Raw genomic sequence first — 19,762 nt, forward strand, 5'->3', positions numbered from 1 at the left:
ACGGATCCATCTATCCGCGGTGGTTTTATTTCCGCGACATTCCCGGGCTGTCGGCGAATCGACGCTGTCGAGTGTCGAACCGTGTAATAACCGGGCGATTCCTTTACCCAGCGATCGATTCGACTCATCCCCGGGGAAAACATCTCCTAGTGTCCTGATGGTTTTATTCCGGAACTGTCTCTGTTCCGCGAGATAGTTTAAGCTCGCGACGGGTCGCTACGGTTCACCGGTTCTTGTTATCTTTTTTTCTCTCCTGACTGCGCGCGTTGGGCTCGTCGATTCGCCCGACAGTTTACTTATTCTCCGGAATTAAGACGAGAGGGGGGATAAAAGAACGACGCAGCGCTACGGAGCTTCTAGTTTGCCGATACATTTATTTCGATGAAACAAGCTTCGTCGAGCCGGGGCCGACCGGTGTCAAACACAAAGGGGGTATTATAGGTACGTTTCATAGCCGTGTTATGGTTTCGCTGAACTTGGACGGGATCAAGATCTTCCCACGTCGAAGTTTACAGACAGCGGGCCCAGCTTCACCGCCTTGTGGATTCCAACTCCACCTGTCTCTCTATTTTCCCGGTAGGCGCTCAGTAAGCCTCCCCCATCAGCGAACAATTTCCTGGGCAGTCGGCGGCGTGGCTGCTCCGCCGAGTCGGTAGGCATGGTTCGAGCCGCCAGTCGCTCGAATATCGGATGCAGAAGCCTCCTAATCGGCTGACCTGGGAAACCGATGTTCTCCAGTCGCACAACCGGCGGTGGATTCGACTGTCGAAATCAATTTCAGAAATTTAGCATCGTGCGACAGACTTTGAAAAAAAGGTGGGTGTTTTTTATATTTGAGAGATTAAAAAATCAGTTCTTTTCACGTTTGGGAGACCAGTAAATCAGCCAATGCTTTCATGTTTTCTTACGAAAGAATTTAAGTAAAAGCGATTCTTATGCAGGGTGTTTATTTTATCGAAGATATGAAACCAGTTGAGTGTGTTTGACGACTATATTCGTCACGAAGATGTGGCAGAATTTTGTGTCATGACGATTATATCCGTCATGCGTAAAATTTTGTTATAATTTGATATTTAAATTGTAATTCTGACGAAAAGATATATTCGTAAATTTTAATATATTTAGAGGTTAAGACGAAATGGAACAAACAAATAAAGATTGTAAATAATTTGTGTTGAATTCATATCTTCCTTCGTCATTGCTTGATTATCGCGACACATACTGGTGGGCGCTTTGCAAAGAAATCGCCACAGTTAACTGGTTAAAACAAAGTGTGTCAGGACAAGTTTGTTTAAAGCTCTGACACTATGATCATTAAATGACTTTGAATGAAAGAAAAGAATCAGTGACATAGATATTATGTCATTATCAAGAAAAGGTATGATTTGAGCACAATATGTGTAGTCTATTATGCGAGAAACAAAATTATTAAATTTTTTCATTTAACCCCTTGCACATTTATCCTCAATATTTCCCTTAATAAGACCAGATAATTTTTCTTTCTTGAATTGTCTTTATTTAGTATCGTTCCTAGACTTTGATAACAGAAGAATTCAATTTGATTTCAATTTAGAAGAAATTAATATTATTCATATTTAGTGGATCTTCCATGAAATCTTTATCACGAGTGTGACCTGTTAAGTGCAAGGGGTTAAGGTCAATTATAGTTCATATTCTCAGAGTTCGTTGAAATATCGATGTGCACCACGATGATGCGTTATAAAAAAAATAGAAGTCAATGTGCAGACAATAGCAATGATCTTTAATACTCGAAAAAATTATCTTGGGAGAAAAAGATATAAATCACGATATTCTTTAGCTTTGAAATGAACAAACTTGATTTGTTACAGTTTTTGGCATCAGTAAAAATTGACATGCTAGCAAGAAATTACTGATCTATCATTGTCTTCAAAAGTGGAATTGCAAGCAAAGAAATTTCATAATTATAATAAATGATTTCGTACTATTTACCAAATAGTTTGAATAAACGATATGAAATACTAAAACTAATATTTGAAAATGAATTAGCGGAACATAGCTAATCTTGATGAATCTGGCTAATGTTTGATATGCAAATGCAGAACCGCATTCTATTATACTGTGATATTTTATGTAGAGTGACACAGACTGATCGATGACAATACCAGGGTAATTTTTATGGTTTCTGTTCAATAAGGCCTATGTGGCTCGGTGTAACTTTCAAGTCGTTATCTTTCACGTTTCTTGTAATATTATTGTAAAAATATCTTATTCTATTGTTTCTCCTTTATAGTTGAAAATACTATAAATCACGATCTAAAACTTTTACTTCGCCCATCGGAGAAGATTCAATTTCTTTATTGAGATTGATGCGTTTCAAATTACACTTAAAAAATTTTGACTATAGATGGCGAAGAAGATAAAATTTTTAACGATGACCTCTTTCACTATGAATAAACAAAACGTCTATTCTTGTAATAAGCAATTCTTTGATTTTATATTTTATAAATGATATATATTATTCGAGATATGTAGAATCTTAAATGCAAACAGATGTTAAATACTACAATTACTTAAGCGATTATATAACGTGTTTGTACCTTTCTCATAGGCTTATTTTCTCTCATAACTTTTGATCGTAAAACAATAAAATTGCAAATAATTGATAAAAATTTCGACATATGAAATACTATTTGAAATAATTATTTCCAATACATCTAAAGAAAATACTCTAGTGTCAAATGAATTTTAGAATATTATTTCTAAATCTTATGCATCAAGATTTGCATAATCTTATTCCAAACAAGATTGTTCCATTAACTCTTTCGAATATTTTCCCAGATATATTGACTCAGATCCGGAAGCTTTTCCGTTCGAAAACTTTCCTTTATCTCCGTGGAAACAAATAACGGGGCAACGTATTTGAACAAAGTTCTAAGATGCATGTTATAAATCAGAACGCGTTCGAACGTTAGATAACTATTCCGTTCAACGCGAGGACCGTGATCCTTGTTACGTAGTTCGCTCTGTATAGAAAAGATATCATGTACAAACCTCATGATTGTTGTCGTAACGAGATTGGATTTTGTCCAATAACTCCTCCAGCCTTTTTTCCAGAGATGACAAGACGCTCGGATCCGATGAGCCGTGATCAGTGCTCACCACGGGTACGTTGGCTTCCTGTACCCGCGGCTGCAAGCCGGTATGTTGATTCTCGTCGTGTTTCACCAGCGAAGACACAGGTGCAGATTCGTTTCGCAGCTCATCGGTAACAATGTTGGCTATATCGGAGGCTTGTTTGACGGGTAGAGATTCATTCTCGCGTGTATCGTTGCTCTCCTGCGTTTCGAGCGGCGCTGCCGATCGCCGGCTCAATTTATGCGTTTCAGACGCCTCGTTCCCCTCATTTTTTTCCTCGGACTCAAAGGCGTCGGATACTTCGCTCGCAAACTTATTCAACTTCGAGATCCAAGCGTCGAGGTCCTGAGAGATTTTACTTGATGTCTGAAAAAGTCATTTTCCCTCGTTAACCCCTTGCCGTACTTTGACGAATCCAACTCGTGATGGAAATTACTAGTGACAAATAATTAAATATGGATGTTATTCTGTTTTTTAAAATTGCAATAAAATTCTAATCCCTTGTTATTACTATTTAAGCATTCAAGTAAACTCAGGCACGGAATAAACATTATTGTTCTGTCCCTTCTAAGAAATTGTGCCGATTGAAAAATTCCTAATCGCGGCGACTGTGAAGAAAATGGCACGTGAAGGGGTTAAAGGGGGCCCGCGCGGTCTCTTCGTAGCCGAGCTTAGTGTAAACAGAGATCTATCTGGACTCGGTCAGAGAGAATCTGCATTTCGTTACATTTTACACGGTTTTTACTGCACACTGAATTTTAGACAATCGACTGTCGTAAAAGCGGGCTACATTCTGCTCGCAAGAAGGCTGTACCGCGATTATCTATGTATATTACCGGTTTCATAGGATGCTTAAAAAAATGTTGCAACCGCCGTCCCATAGACCAGGGATTATGCGGTTTATGGAACGGTAATGTTACTTCCGGCTGATTTTATTTACCTGATTAACGGGTTTTACGGCTGCGAAATATATTGTTCTACAAAATCCGAGTTGCCGCGATCTCGTAAACTTGAAATCTTGATGGCGCGGTACACGCTAAGTGCGCAACGTTTTTAGTTAATATCGTTGGAAATGTAAAGTTTGAGTTTAAAGCAACCAGCGTTTACGTTCCTTAATTTTGTAATTACTTCGAATTATGCAGTTGCTACAATTAGTTTGTTATCATCGCGTAAGATAACATCGAATAGGAAATATACTGTCACCATACTTTTTGTACTATACTTTCTTCCTAATTATTTATTTCAAGGAGCATGTGCATGCAAAAAAGTGAGAAATCTTCAATTTTCCGATTATTTTCGGGTTTTTCATTTTTGATAATAACAGCTTGCAACTGAAAAATCTGAAAAAATTCTATAACATGCGGCTTAATGTCCAAAATAAGCCATATTTTTTTCAAAATTTTAGTAAGCCGCTAAAGGTGGAAAAATGCCGGAAAACTGTGAAATCTAATTTACCCTGTAACTACCCTCACGGACAAGTTACAGGGTTAAAATTTTACACAGATGAGTTTTTATTAGTCAGCTATCGAACAGTATATGACTCATTGAGAAACTTCCAAGGGCAGTTTTGACCATCTTAATCGGCTGTGCCCTTTCATAATTACTTCTACTTGTCTTTTCTTTTGGAACGTACAGATTACATTTTGAAACATGAGTCAAGATTTTCGAAAACGTGATTCGCGCCGCAGCAATTTGAATACATTGAATTGTTGATCCCGTTTCAATGTAACGCAAAGTTCGTATTTGAGTTACGCGAAATTGATACAGGAGAAACTACATATATACCCGACTTAAAAATTCCATTAAAACCTCCGGGCGGTCGTGTCCCTGGTAGTTCAGCGTTTCAGAAAACTTCGTTGAATGGTTAAAATATTCTCGCGGGACAATTTGCAAAATTATCATCGCGCGGGCCGAGCTGCGAGACGGCTAAAAAAGTCGAAGGCGCGGAAAAAGGAGGAGCGCGGAGGCGTCTCGGTCGCCGGTTCCCGGGGCGGCCGTTCGTTTTTAAGGAAACACGGGTTAAAAACGGAAAAGAAGAAGTAATTAGTGAGCATTGTCGCGTCGGAGCACTCACCTGGTCGAATCTCTGCCGAAGTAGTCGCAGAACTTTGTCAAAGGCGTCGTTGTCAGCCGCGTTCGTAGCTGGCTCCAGCAGTGTAATTACTCGGCCATAGAGAGCCGAGTTCTCTTGATTCGGATTCAGATGCTTGGAATCTCCTCCGACAACGGGATCGCCGCTCGTCACCCCGCAGAAAACGGAAGGAAACGCGGCCAACAGAACGGCGATGGATATCGAAAATATTCTCATGGTGATCACCGCTAGTAGCTTTCGGTCGTCGATGCTCGATCTTTGTAACCGGCGTGCCGTTGGCCGTGATTATATAGGCGAATTGTTTGGGAGCCGTTGTCGCGCAAACGATGATATATCGCCGAAGCTCGAACGCTGGCTAATTGTCGTTTGCACAGCCGGCTCGCTGATCACGGAAAACGCGAAGATCCCGCGGAGATGTTGATAGATCGTTGGAATTTTCGGCAGTTCGTACGATCGAGGCAAACACAGGTGGTCCGACGCTGGCAGTCACTGCGACGCTAGAATTCGTCGTGGAAACGTTCGAGGAAAATAACTTGTCGGCTAAACATTTTATCTACGGCAAAATACTATTTTTCGAAAAAGAGCTCAGGTTTTTGAACTGTATAAGTTTGTCTGCGAGATCCGCAAGTTCGGAATGCATTTTTTGAAACAGATGAGACGGTAACGGGCAGAGTTTTTAAAGTACCGAGTTAGTAATCGCTGAAGTGTTACTTCGCGCGAATCGACGCGAATTATTAGAATGGCCGAGTACATGTTGTTCATGTAAAATTTTCTTACAACGACAGCAAGATTTCCAGAGAATCGAGGATCGCTTTTGCTGGCGGACAGGGCCCGCACGCGCACCCGTAAGGAGGATATAAGTTTGTACGGCCGAGAACGAAACTTCGCAAACTATAGTCGTTTCTCATGCAACTTTTCTGCTTCCGTTTGCGCTGGAGCTGAGGCATTCGTAAGATTTTCGTGGAAACTTTATCGCTTTCCGATCATAACGTGACTACTTGTCCTCTGAACCTACAGTTCGCGTCCCCGATATGGAAACCGTTGAAACGTAGCAATTTTGAATCGTATTAAATCACATTTTACATAATATCGCGTACGAATATATGTATCAACGAATCTATAAAATGCGAATTGAAAACTAAAGTAATCCGACGATTATTTATAGATTTGTTTAAGCGACTTCCAATTTTTCCTACGAAACAATACAACGATTAATCTTTTTGTGTCTATACTCTCATTGATAGAGTGTATAGAGGTGTTCCATCAAGTGATTGGAAATGAATTATACGAATGAGTATATGAAGAGAAACGGAGCAAAAAACGTCAAATAATACCGCCGTTGATACAGCGTTTTCTCAGCATCAATAAAAATGTGATTAATAGCTTACGAGGCAGTTCGCGTCGGTTGGTCTGTTCGAGTTTCGATGACTCCACGGAAACAGCTTTCGTCGCGCGTGTGCCGGATTGACTTCTACTAGAGTGACGCGAAAGAAAATTCTCGGCAGCGATAATTCAACAGTAGCCTATTTCGTGGTAAGCCTTCTCGACATTAAGATCGATAATAAACTTCTTTTTACGGTCTATAAACGCGTTGCTATGTAACGAGATGCCCGGGAGCATATTTTACAAGTTCTAACGAACTTCGAAAGAATTTGTTTGAGCGGAGCGTCGTCGAAAGCGTGAAAGCAAACGTAGACCGTCTTAATTAACCGGCCCCGGGGCAACGTAGGTCGCTGAAGAAGTCAACGATTAGTCGCCGGTGCTCGTTAAACGAGAGTCAACGGTGATGATAATTTGTTAAAGTTTAATGTCTTCGTCGCGCCCACGTGCGACTGGGAAAACAAAAGCTCGTCCGCGCATCGGCGCGTTCGACGCTCTCAATCAGGGTCCCTTGTGCGTCGTGATTGCTATTTTTTCACGGAATCAAAGGAAGCTGCACGTTCTACCGAGCGAACGCATCGTTATCCCGCAAACCCCACCCTCCCCGGTTCTTTACGGACCATCACGTACAGCCGTCGGGATCGGACGCCTCTTTCAGACAAGCTAATTGTGAACGAACCTTAACACGTCGGCCGACGCGTTGCATTTTAATGCGGCGACACGGAAGTTCCTTAGATCCCGGCGCTCCCCTTTGCCGGGGAAACGAACCACAGAAGAAGTTTTCCCTCGCGCAGAAATTTACGGGATTATAAACCATAACTGTACAGCCCGAGTCATCTAACTTTGCCCACCCTCGAACAGGCGATTTCATTTTCTTCGTGAGAAATAGCGGTTTTCTGGAGCTTCTAGAAATAGAATTTGGCAATCATAAGTTTTTGTAGTCGAGAACCGAGTTGCCTAATACGAGGACCACTGTGTTGCGTTAAGGTCTCGAAGGAGTTCGATTATATTACTGATATCTTGGGAATGTAACTATTGTCATAAATAATATCATATAGTGCATCCAATGATATTTACTTATTGGCGACATATTGTTAAAGAATAAAAGATCCCTTATATTTGTCATGATATGATTTCCTAATATGAGACTTTTGAAAGTTCTTGTTACAATACCAAACCAAAAAAGTCAATCTCAAAAGAAGCACTAAAACAGAACGTATAAAATGTAATAGTTCAACAGGTGATAAAGAAGAAATTATTTTATGTGATGGAGAACATTATCACAGCTTGTTTATTTTGACCTTTACACTTCAATCGAACTAGACACCATTCTTTTTATTTAATTCCCCTATTATGAAGAAATGGAATTTTTACTCTGTTTTTTGTTTTTAATAGATTGAAAAAGAATGCATAATATTCTTATCAATTAAAATACTTTTAATTGAGAATTATAATTTAAAGCGAAATTTGATTTTATATTAGGCATCTTTACCCTATCATTAGGGAATACTTAGCGCAACTGGAATTTCAGTTTTGCGCGAAACTATATTGAGAGGGCGAGCCTTGCAAAAGCACGAGGTCAAATATGTCAATTAGTGGAAATGGAAATGATTGCCTCGCATAAATTTAATGAATCCCGTACGTCAAGATAGAACAGAAAATAATTCACGTAACTACTGACGCTACGAGTTTTGTTATATCGTTATGATATAGTATTATCTTCTTCCATAAATCGTAAATTCTGATCTCATCTCTTTTGGCTGGCAATGTAATTCTCCGCGGCTTGAATAAAATATAGATCGTTTTACGTCGTGTTCCATCGTTTTTAATTATTCTTATTTTACTGAAGCATTCTTCGTGGAATAGCGGACATAAACTGTGACCGTGTAAAAATGACTCGAACAAGAAATTAAACAAGGATAACTTTCGTTTTGGACAAAGCATTAATTTTAACAATTATTAAAATATTATATCCTCAATCTCGTTGATTTCTTTTCGACATTTTGTATTCGTATATTTATATGTACATCTTTATTAACCTTATTTCATTTTACTGATATTATATGAAAGAATATATTTAATTCAACATATTAACCGTAGCAAAACATTTTCAAATAAAAATAACAATGTCTATATTCTATATAATTTCGTTAATCAACGTAAAAATTGCTCTCTAACGCGAAAGATTTTCGACTCATGCGTTCACAGATTATTGATTGCCAATTAAGGAACACAGAAACCATTTCACACCATTTCGGCGAAAGCAATCAATATAGAGGAAATAAATGTCAATTAAGCGATGAATAGAAATTCAGGCAGTAGGCACGATATTTGTATCTAAGAAACGTTTCGAACTGCATCGCAAATGCGAATGCAATCGGAAGTTTCGAGCTGTACGTGTGCATGGAATGACGATATTTCGGTCAGCAATTACTGCGATCGGAAATGGAACGGATGCCATCGCGAGTCCTTACCGAATGAACCTTCCAGCTAAATTGATGTCAGTTTTGGTAAATTTGATTCCAATGGCGCATCGATTTATTAAGGGATCGTGAAATACATTGGAGAGGTCGGAAATGGTCGTCTTGAGCTTCGGAATTAGAGGAAATATGACGAAAACGCTATTAAAAAATCAGTATTTATTAGAAGAATTAGCCAATTACAAAGTTTACAGTTTCGTTGAATTTCATTTTAAATGATCAGAAATACAGGGTGTTCCAAGTTTCCCAATATCGCTTTTCTTTGAAATTTATATGTTAATACTGTATGTTCATCGCTTATTTTCTGTAATTGTGATGTGTGTTGGTAAAATTTCTATTATATTTTTGCTATATTATGTACGGAGATTTGTAGTGTAAATAAAAAATTAATTCTTTAATTAAGTCATCAACTTCTGCATTAACAGATTACATAAAAGTGTTGGTTTTTATAAATTCTTTCTCATTAACAACTTTTTAATCAACAAAAATCCAGAACCTCCAAGGTGGTATTTCGGATATTCCTGACGATATATGCAAAAAGTTCCAGGTGAACATATCGCTAAAGGTTAATTTTCTTTTCATTGAAGTAAGACTAAATAAATCTAAATCTGTTTGTACGTGTAGACGGTTTTTCCATAACGTTTAATTGACAAAGTTTGAAACGTCATAAGTTTCTATAATATTTCGTTTCCGTTCATGTTGATAGCAAAATACCCGCATAGCATAATAAAACATAAACTAAACAGACTCTTGAGCTTTCCGGTACTCAAACACGCTTCCTCGCTCGACGAATTCTTGATTGTTTTCTTTTATTAATGAAGTCTCCGCACCAGGTAAACCGTAACCTCCTCCGCCAGGACTTTCCAGAATAAACGTGTCCTGCAAACAGAAACCGTCTTAAAGAATAATACTGTTGAATAATTCATAGGATAAATGCGGTAAATGTGTATGGTACATATACCGTATGTATACGTATGCGCGAGTACATTGTCTCGGAAAACATATCAAGAACGCAAAACATTTTCATACTCCAACCGAAACATTATGACACTGTTTCCTCAAACAAAAAGATGTACTCTTATACAGGAATTTCATCGTACCCTTCATGGTCATTAAAATTATATTAATAGGATCAGTACTGATGCAAATTAATATTGCAACGTATAAAATTTGTTTATGGCAACTCTGAAAATTAATTTTGATGCTGATCTATTATATTATGTTATATTATATTAGAGTCCGTAAAAAGTAATTAATGTCATACAATTCAACATTTAAATTTTAATTCAGATGAACAAACCGCTATAAGTTATGTTTTGGTTGTTGATGTCGCAGTCAAAGAATTAACATAATCAATAATACTTTTGACTTATATGCAATTTAGGGTTCGTTCTTGAAAAGCTTGAGAAGTAACCAACAGTCTCTTATATCAGCCAGACGGGTTATAAAAAATATCCGAATCGAATGAGAAACTTCGCGACCTCGATCCATCGATAACTGCGCCGTAATATCGCGAATAATTCGAGTTGGCGGGGGCACGGAGCGCGAATGAGTTGCAAACAAGCGGATCGTAGATCGTCGAGATAAAAATCTTTACGAGCGGTCGCGTAAAACGCGAACGGGTTTTCTTCCGTCCTCGGCGGCCGCTGCAAATCGTTGCGTTTCGCAGTTTATTTTTTGCTACTTTATCGCACGATTTTATAGTGTCGCGTAAATTTTTATAGAATTCATATCCGCGCTTCGGTAAATCGTCGACGGTCGTTGCAAAAAAATTGCATTCATCCTCTGCTTACCCCTGGACAGACTGTCACCGCAGTCTTCGGGCCCAAGTTGATCTTTCTACCGTCGGCTCTTCTCAGCGTGTTCCTCCCGGACTTGCCTCGAAATCCTCCTGCTAAGCCAGGCGGGCTTTGCACCCTTCTCTCTGTCAGCACCGATAGTGTCATCGGTGTCCTTTGGAAAAGATTCGTTGCGTTAGAAGTAAATACACCCCGTTACGTTAATTCTCTCACAACTGGAACAACTTGTCTTTGCTCAATAATTCCAGATAATAAAATAGATAATTTATATTTACTGCTTATATTTACTTTGGCGTTTGAACATTGTTAACTAAATTGTCGAATTGGTAGACAATAGATCAGTGATGTTGAGTTACACTATTTACAACTTATTCAAATTATTAGGAGAATCGATATATTCTTTTATTTCATTTTTGTTTCTTATAATCGTTTTGGAAAATGTTCACTTTGCATAAAGATCCGCAGTCTTGTGATGAAGACGTTTTATCTCAATTTAAAAGAAGTATTGATTTCTAGTAGATTCTGTTTTCATTATAAATATTGTATACCAAAACGTCGAACCTGTTACATCTTGCATAGTAAATTTATTATGCTACTTTATTCTAGCTTGTATTGCCATTGATTATCATGAAAACCAGAATGCAGGAATTTTATTCTAACAACTGAGAAATTTCATATACTTGTTCATTACCTAAACGTCATTTCACGTATGACACCATCGCCACCGCGGTGGGCACCATCGCCTCCACTTCCGGGACGCAGAGAGAACTTATTCAGAATAACAGGATACCGAAGTTCCAATATTTCTAGATCGGTAATCCTAGTATTGGTCATGTGAGTGTGAACCCCCCCTCTGCCGTCCCACGTTGGCCCCTTCACAATAGTACGAACGTAAATTATAGAATTAAGTAGAGAAAATAAATTACAGAAATAGATAAAGAAAACTATTCCATATCAATAGAGGATATCTTACAGCCCCACTGCCTCCGGCGACAGTTTCATAATATCCCCACTCTTCCGTGCCTAATGTGATATTGTTCATGCAACCCTGCGATGCAGCACAAGCTCCAAAAGCTTGGAGAATTACATCTACGACACGTTGGGACGTCAGAACATTGCCACCAACCACCGCAGCTTCTTCCGATGGATCCAAAAGTGATCCTTTGGGAATAATTACCTTGACTGGCTTCAGACAACCCTGGAAGTAGATTTAATCATTTTAGAGCGATTCTTGGTACCATTAGAACATATATGTATAAGGTGTGCCAAGTAAAGTGTTAAAAGTTGTTTTCGACTCAATTTTGTTTTAAAGTTAAATGGTCTAAGAAATCTATAAAATAAGAACTTATGAAGTCAGTAACATCTCTATTTTTATCTTGAACAAATAAAAGTAGTGACAATAGTTATCACAATTAATTTTGAAAACATTCATTTCAAGAAACTACTTGCATGATCACATTCTTAACATATTATCTATTAGCGACGGTTTTATAATTTTTGAAAGACTACTACTTGCTCTCAATCTCATTCAATGCCAGGCTTCAGAACGTTTTGCCATGGGTGCCAAGAATTCATAATCAGCATAATTTTACATACATTCACTATGTGATATCTCGTTCGTCAAATATCGACTTTAGTCGTATACCAACGAACCATCCGCAGTAATTTAATTTAATAATCTTGTTATCAATTATCATACAAAATAAAACATTTTAATATTTCTCTTATTATAGCACAATAATTGAAAATCATATCAATAGTCTTCGTATGGATAAAGTTTTGATAGGTATATGTAATTTTCAAAATGAATACCTGATTCAACGGAATGTCTCTAGCAACAATACACCTCAGACAGTAGATCAGCGCAGACAAGGTAATGGCACGCGGTGCATTACAATTTCCCCACACTTCGTACCCCGTACCACTGTAACCATAACCCTTGTTAGGACTACAATAATTTCCAATAAAATTGTTAATTATCGTTCCAAAAATCCGACCTGAAATCACAGACAGCTTCGCCCTTCTCGATGTCGATACGAAGAGCGAATTTAATGGCGCTTCCGTCGTCCATGTAATCCACTGCAGTGGCAACGGTACTTCCGGTTTCCTCTAGAAGCTTTTTCCCGACGGATTTCAGCATGTCCCTCACTGCAGTTTCCGCATTACGTTGAATGTGACCCATGTAGGCTTGTACAACGTCCAAACCGTATATATCAATCAATTCGTTCACCAGCAATGAACCCTGAATTTGTAAAATTTGGTTACGAAAAACTCGTCGTGGTGTAAGCAATCTTTGCCGTAATTTGTTACCTTGTGATTCGCCGAAATCTGCGCCTTTAAATCGCTGAAATTGTCACTGAGATTCCTGGACCCAGAACTTCCTGGAATCTTTCCAGGTGCCATCAATTCTTCGGTCAGTTCTTTCTCGCGAAACACACCTTTGTGCACCAGCAGGAAACTTTTGAAAGTAGCGCCTTCCTATTAAACAAAGAGCCTTGCCATTGATAAACTTTTCTGGGAGCAGTAATAAAGTGTACTTTTATGCGTACAAAATTGATTCTTGCGGCTCATAGCAACAGTTTCTCCACTGAATAATTTTTTAAATTCTTATCATTGACTTTGTACCTGCATCAACGTAGTGGAATGTGGTGGCATGGAACCAGGCGTGATCCCGCCGATGTCGGCGTGATGACCTCTGCTAGCAACGAAGAATACCGGCTTCTCTACATCCCTATACATAATTGTTCATCATTTGCAATCGTGATAATGGCTAATTGCGTTATTAATCCCTCGCCGCACTTTCAACATATTTAATCATTCGAATAAATACAGTCATAAAGTACATATAAAACATTCTTTCGAAGAAATTATAATTATAACCGGAAATATTCTAATCATTATAATTGTGACAATAATAGTGCGGTAAGGCGTTAACATTAAATTTATAGAGCATTAAAAGCAATTGTTTTGTATTACGTTATAAAAGTAATTAACCCTTATCACTCCAAGAATTTTACAGAACGCTGCAACGCTGGCTTAAGCTTGGCAGTATTACATTAAATTATTAAATTATTACATTTAAAATATTAAAGTAATAAAAACATCTATCCTGATTTTTATCGAGTGTATAAGAACTGCATAAATATATCTTCACAATCTGACTAATCGTAAATACAAAAATTAAAGCGAATTAAAAAAGTGACCCGACATTTTGACGGGTTAAGTAAACCTAGTGTTGAAGAAGTGAAGAGAAAAATGTACTTGTAAAACACGGGAGTTATGACAGTGAGGTCCGGAAGATGCGATCCACCCGCTGCTGGATGATTCGCAAGTATAACATCGCCCCTCGAGAACTCGCCCTTGAAGAACCTCATTTGATACTGCACCGTCTCCTGCATGGCACCTAGATGAACCGGTATGTGCGGCGCGTTGGAGACTAGTCCACCATCCGGTCCGAAAACGGCGCAGGAAAAGTCTAATCGCTCTTTTATGTTCGTGGAGATCGAAGTCCTCTGGAGAATCCTTCGAAAAGCGAATTAATGAGATGCTTAAGTAGATCGCAAGCTTCCCTAAGATGCGTCTTATCGCTCGATTTACCTGCCCATCTGCTCGGCAATACTCATAAAACGGTGAGAAAAAATGCTGAGCTGTATAGTGTCTAAGTCGGTCGTGATCTCCGTCTTGAGACCTTGACCGATCGTAATCTTGACGTCGCCACGAACTGTGATCGACGCGGTGCAATCGGGCTCGATCAGAAGAGTGCTCAGGCTGTCCATTATAATCGCCGGCCCAGGGATCGCGTGGCCAGGCGACAACGAAGCCAATTGGTAGACCTTTGTCTCGAGATAGCCGTTCTCGAAGTAAACCATGGTTGTCTAAAATCAGATTCAGCGTTATACGATTGGTCTCTTCGATTTACTGAAGTTTGGCGAACACTTGCCTTTTCCACCTTCGGAGGTTCCTTAGACGAGGGTAGAACAGGGTTTTCTTCAAGGTCAGTCTTCCCCACTCCCCGGACTCTGACGTCGTTCACCAAAACCTTCCGATTCGGCATAGTAAATCCGAATTCCGTTTGATACCTTCGCCAAGTGAGATCGTTAAATTTTCTCCTCGATCTCATTTTTATAATTTTAAACATAAAGCATTACCTGTCTAGGAATGTTGTAAGAAAGTCGCCATGCTTCATGCCTTCGACAGTACTTTCTTGATTAGGTGTACACATTAGCGCGCAATCTGTTCCGTGATAACGCAGATGCAAAAATGGTTGGGTGATTATCTGAGACTCGGCAAACCCTTGCTTCAACAATTTAGCTCGAACTTTCTTTGTTAAACAATCCAATCGCTCATCCAGTCGAGCAAACGATTCTAAAAAAGATCGAATTGTACCGCAATTATATTCGATGCGAAAAGATGCGATCATGAAGCTTACCAGCCTCATAAACTTCAGCACTGGGCTCCTGAGCCTCTTGTACCACGTCCGCCAACGCCATTCCATATGCGGACAAAATCCCAGCGTATTTGTGAACGAAAACCGTGTCCATTCCAAGCGAGCGTGCAATGGCACACGCGTGTTGTCCACCCGCGCCTCCGAAACAAGCTAAAACGTGGCGGGAAGGGTCGTAGCCCTTTGCCTGGAAATTAGAAGAATGTAGAAACAATTCTGCGAATATTTGGCACGATAGGAACATTTCTGTAAATGGGAACATTTACAGAAATTGTCTCAAGGTAATAATACCTTTGAAAGTATTATTCATATTATAAAAAACGTAAACTTTTGTTGACTTATTCGTCTAATTCACATAAATGGAGCCTCTTTCTTTTTCATAATCATATATTAGTACATTCATACTGGACGAGGAATCTTTTATCACTCTTTCAAATTAACTCATGTATGAAATATTGATGTTATAATTTTAATATTATCAATAGCTGCAGCTTTCTTAGGATAATTATTACCTTCAGGTCAAATAGTTCTCAAAAAAATTACCTGTGTTAGAGCTCTTATAGGCCTACACATTGTTTCGTTCGCCACTTTGACGAAACCCATCGCCACTTCTTCGACTGCCATCTTCGTCTTCTGGCCTTCTTTTGCTAAAAATTCGTTTATCTATAAACCAGAGTGAAATTCACTATTATCTTAGCAGTCTTTTAAATAACTCGGATTAATATTTAATATGGTTGAAAGGATAGGAAGTGTTAAAGCATTCTACGCTGAAATTTTACCATTTCGAGAGGCCAGTTATTTACGTACCTGACCGGTTAGTGTCTCAAACGCCTCCATAGTCCGCGATCTGTCCAGCGGTTCATTTTCCTTCGGTCCGAATATTTTCGGGAAATACTCCGGCAACAGCCTACCCAAAGCTAAGTTTGCGTCGGTCACTGCCAGAGGGCCATTTTTCTTGTAACAAGCTGGTCCGGGATGGGCTCCCGCGCTTCTGGGTCCGACCTCGAAGAGCCCTGATCTAAAGAAAAGCATCGATCCACCGCCTGCTGCTACTGTGTTCACGTCCAACTTTAACCGAATTCCGTCACGTTTGAGATTATCGAAACTGTTTATTTCTGATCGTGAAACCTAGAGTCGCCTAATTTGTATGGAAATTACATCTTTAAAGAAGATCGTGATTTCCAAACACGGTAAAGATGATTGTGCCCATTTACACAATTCTGGCTATGGCTAATTTAAACGTTCTTTAACGGGATGGAAAAATTGTACCTGTGCAGCTTGGATCGTCACGCCAGCCGTGGTACTTTCATAGACATGCTCGTAGCTGCCTCCGTAACGACTCACGTCGGTCGAAGTCCCTCCCATATCGAAACCGATCACTGGTAAATTGGTTTCTTTTTCATAAGTCGTCATAGCGTAACCAACCACACCTCCAGCTGGTCCAGAGAGTATAGCTCGAGATCCATTAAATCTGAAAGGAATCAGAATCGAACATATTCCATTATTATTATCTCAGATAACGCTAGACCGCGGAATTTATACATTTATGGCGAAAATGAGCAGCTGAAATATAAAACTATAAAACCATAAGCAGAATGGAATAATATTATTACACTGTTTCCAACTTAAGAAAATTATTAAAAGAAACAATTTATTTTTACTCAAGGGCATAGCCGATTAAGATGGTCAAAACTGCCCTTAAAGGATTTTCAATGAGTCATATATCGTTCGATAGCTGACCAATAAAAACTCATCTGTGCAAAATTTTAACTCTCTTACTTGTCCGTGAGGGTAGTTACAGGGTAAATTAGATTTCGCAGTTTTCCGGCATTTTTCCACCTTTAACGGCTTACTAAAATTTTGAAAAAAATATGGCTTATTTTGGACATCAAGAGATTGTATATAATATAAAAGTTTTGCATATTTTAGTTTTCGAGAAATCTTCAATTTTACGATTTTTTGGGGGTTTATCATTTTTGACAATCACAGCTTGCAACTGAAAAATCTGAAAAAATTCTATAACATCCGGTTTGATGTCCAAAATAAGCCATATTTTTTCCAAAATTTTAGTAAGCCGCTAAAGGTGGAAAAAAACCGGAAAACTGCGAAATCTAATTTACCCTGTAACTACCCTCACGGACAAGTTACAGGGTTAAAATTTTATACAGATGAGTTTTTATTTGTCAGCTATCGAGCGGTGTATGACTCATTGAAAAACCTCTAGGGTCAGTTTTGACCATCTTAATTGGCTATGCCCTTTCTGTCTCGTATAATCGTCTCGACAAAGTTTTATTTTTCATAAATGTCTGCAGTCTAGTTACTACTATATTACTTGGCTACAAGTGACTCACGAGTTCATTGGTGTCAGGCCACCATCGCTCTGCATGAACAGGACGTTCACGCCTTGCAGTTTGTCCTTGAATCCGGATGAGAAGCCCTGAAATGATGTCGTCGATTAGTATAAAGAACAGAAGATAATTCGTTGTAAAGTGTATAAAGAGTAATACCTCTAGGTACTGTTTAATGTGTGGGGTCAAATACGCATCCGCACAAGCAGTGAAGCCTCTAGGAACGATTCTCACCATTGGCATGACTTCGTGAGAAAGGGAAACCTGGGAGAAGCCAGCATCCCTCGCCAGCTCACCGACTCTAACTTCGTGTTCAGCGAACCTAACAAAAGCAAAGAGTAACAGTCATTCTCGTGATAGGTTTCTCCAGTCTGAAACAATGTATTATTATCCATGCGGACTGACATGTAACTATGCGCCAGGACCACAGCCAAACTCTCGATCCCAGAACGGCGCAGCTCCTTCAGGTCCTTCTTCAACTTCTCTTCATCAAGTTCCTGGATTACGAACAAATCCTCTCCTGTAGAACCTTTCACTCTTTTCCATTGTTTACTGTCCAGGTAGCATCTGCCAGGCAGAGCCGGTATTGTCCTGCACTTCACTTCTACGACATCCTTGTAAAGCACTTCCGGCGTGACCACTTTCTAAAGCCAAGGAATTGTTGTTATGAAATATTGTGTGAGAACAGTTTTCGACAATACTAACCAGGTCAAAAATATTCGGTCGTGCTTGGTTCCCAATAAAAAGCAGATCTCTGAAGCCCTCGTTTATCAAAAGGGCCATGTTTGCGCCCTTTCTTTCCAACAACGCGTTCGTCGCCACGGTAGTTCCCATTCGGATCCATGATATCAACGAAGTATCAATCTCTCCGTCGATCTTCTGTCCAGTCTCCTAAAGTTGCAAAGATTTATTTATAGAAATAAATACCATGTCTCGGAACACTGCCAGTATCGTACTTTAATATATTCTATTGGAACGCTTTGACTCTAAAGCAACGTCGAAATAAATAAAGTCAGCTCAACCCGCTGCATGTAGAATACGTAATCCAGGAGAATCCCAATGATAAGACTAAGCTACCGAAATCATAAGAAATTATAAAAAATATTCCATTCCCTACCTGTTCGAGGATCCTGCGGATTGCTTCCCGTGGCGCGTCCTGATAGTTTGCAGGATCAACGGACAGCAGTTTCATCACTCGAACTTTGCCGCCCGGACACCTGGCGTATACGTCGGTAAACGTTCCGCCACGATCTATGGCGAACTCAAATTTCTTCTGACACATTTCTGACGTTGCTGCAGTAAACGACGACGACTCTGATCGGCCAGCACTGCCCGGCGCAGACGAAAACCGTGACCGATGATGTTCGATGATGTATCAAGTCACGTGAACATTACACGACATATGGAAAAACACAGCAATCCGAGTGTTGTTCCTCGAACAGCTAACAGCAAAGTAGTCGGCTCAATGAGCTAACTGCATACTGAACATAATTTGAGCAATCTGCGGGTCGGAGCGGCTTGTCTGTGTTTGCGTTCGCGGCCTGACACTTTCTATTTGTTCAAGATTAGAAGATTCACGTGCGTGACAAGCTCCGATACAGCACTGAACCGCCACATCGGAGCCTTTAGTATTAATCTACGTATTTAGAGACGGTGGTTGTTGCGTAACTGCTTTCGGCCGGCTCGTAAATTCTTCGAGGTTTTCAACCCATCGCACGGCTTATAGCTCCTATTTCTTGTCTAATCGTCTTCTTGAAAAACAGAGAATTCGTGATTTCACTGGGTTTAAGAGAAACAGTAATCTAATTTACCTTTTTGCTATAAATTACACTTGTCAAAAGGAAACATGATTTCAGGATTACTGCATGCTAGTATGGACCCCTGCTGCGATAATTATTTTCCAACCGTAACGTAGACTTCTTTCGAGCCTTTTATCGTTGATAAAAGAGAATTTAAAGATCGATTTAGCCATAGAATTATTTTCTGTCGTTGATTGTACAATTCGTGAGTGTTTTCCCCGTACGAGATTCCAATAACGATAAGGAGCCACCGCAGCAGAGTCTGCGCGTGAACAGCGCGTACCGGGTGATCAGGAAATAAGA

At 39.4% G+C, this 19,762-nt stretch overlaps 2 protein-coding genes across 3 annotated transcripts; both read right to left on the reverse strand.

The window, feature by feature from the left end:
* Nucleotides 1-434: 434 nt before the first annotated feature.
* LOC144478440 (uncharacterized) lies at nucleotides 435-5,425 on the reverse strand. The gene is made up of 3 exons (XM_078196312.1): nucleotides 5,192-5,425; nucleotides 3,034-3,483; nucleotides 435-762 (listed from the first exon to the last, which is right to left on the reverse strand). Exons 1-3 carry the CDS (start codon nucleotides 5,423-5,425, stop codon nucleotides 487-489), a joined length of 960 nt encoding a protein of 319 aa, XP_078052438.1. The 3' UTR covers nucleotides 435-486.
* A 3,802-nt stretch (nucleotides 5,426-9,227) lies between these two features.
* Nucleotides 9,228-19,713, reverse strand: LOC144478505 (5-oxoprolinase). 2 transcript variants are annotated; one of them, XM_078196462.1, is made up of 22 exons: nucleotides 19,472-19,713; nucleotides 18,778-19,408; nucleotides 18,366-18,551; nucleotides 18,066-18,304; nucleotides 17,820-17,982; nucleotides 17,664-17,749; nucleotides 16,582-16,783; nucleotides 16,120-16,380; nucleotides 15,856-15,975; nucleotides 15,298-15,499; nucleotides 15,017-15,233; nucleotides 14,809-14,947; nucleotides 14,466-14,743; nucleotides 14,130-14,390; nucleotides 13,494-13,599; nucleotides 13,179-13,346; nucleotides 12,866-13,110; nucleotides 12,681-12,792; nucleotides 11,842-12,066; nucleotides 11,560-11,741; nucleotides 10,863-11,022; nucleotides 9,228-9,948 (listed from the first exon to the last, which is right to left on the reverse strand). In XM_078196462.1, the coding sequence occupies exons 2-22, from the start codon at nucleotides 18,940-18,942 to the stop codon at nucleotides 9,808-9,810; spliced, it is 3,858 nt and encodes a 1,285-aa protein (XP_078052588.1). In that variant the 5' UTR covers nucleotides 18,943-19,408; nucleotides 19,472-19,713; the 3' UTR covers nucleotides 9,228-9,807. The 2 variants fall into 2 exon arrangements, with proteins under 2 accessions (XP_078052588.1, XP_078052586.1); XM_078196460.1 differs by having other exon boundaries at nucleotides 18,778-19,411.
* Between the last annotated feature and the right edge of the window lie 49 nt (nucleotides 19,714-19,762).

The sequence above is a fragment of the Augochlora pura genome, chromosome 2, assembly GCF_028453695.1.
Source record: "Augochlora pura isolate Apur16 chromosome 2, APUR_v2.2.1, whole genome shotgun sequence".
Classification (NCBI taxonomy): domain Eukaryota; kingdom Metazoa; phylum Arthropoda; class Insecta; order Hymenoptera; family Halictidae; genus Augochlora; species Augochlora pura.

Excerpts from the sequence above, each read along its gene's own strand:
- LOC144478440 (XM_078196312.1), bottom strand. The coding sequence starts at position 5,425 with ATGAGAATATTTTCGATATCCATCGCCGTTCTGTTGGCCGCGTTTCCT. Across the intron at positions 3,484-5,191 it reads TTCGGCAGAGATTCGACCAG|ACATCAAGTAAAATCTCTCA; the intron begins GTGAGTGCTCCG and ends TGACTTTTTCAG. Across the intron at positions 763-3,033 it reads GTTACGACAACAATCATGAG|TCGAATCCACCGCCGGTTGT; the intron begins GTTTGTACATGA and ends TGATTTCGACAG.
- LOC144478505 (XM_078196462.1), bottom strand. The coding sequence starts at position 18,942 with ATGTGTCAGAAGAAATTTGAGTTCGCCATAGATCGTGGCGGAACGTTT. Across the intron at positions 17,983-18,065 it reads GTCCTGGCGCATAGTTACAT|GTTCGCTGAACACGAAGTTA; the intron begins GTCAGTCCGCAT and ends TGCTTTTGTTAG. Across the intron at positions 14,391-14,465 it reads ATTGCCGAGCAGATGGGCAG|GATTCTCCAGAGGACTTCGA; the intron begins GTAAATCGAGCG and ends CGCTTTTCGAAG.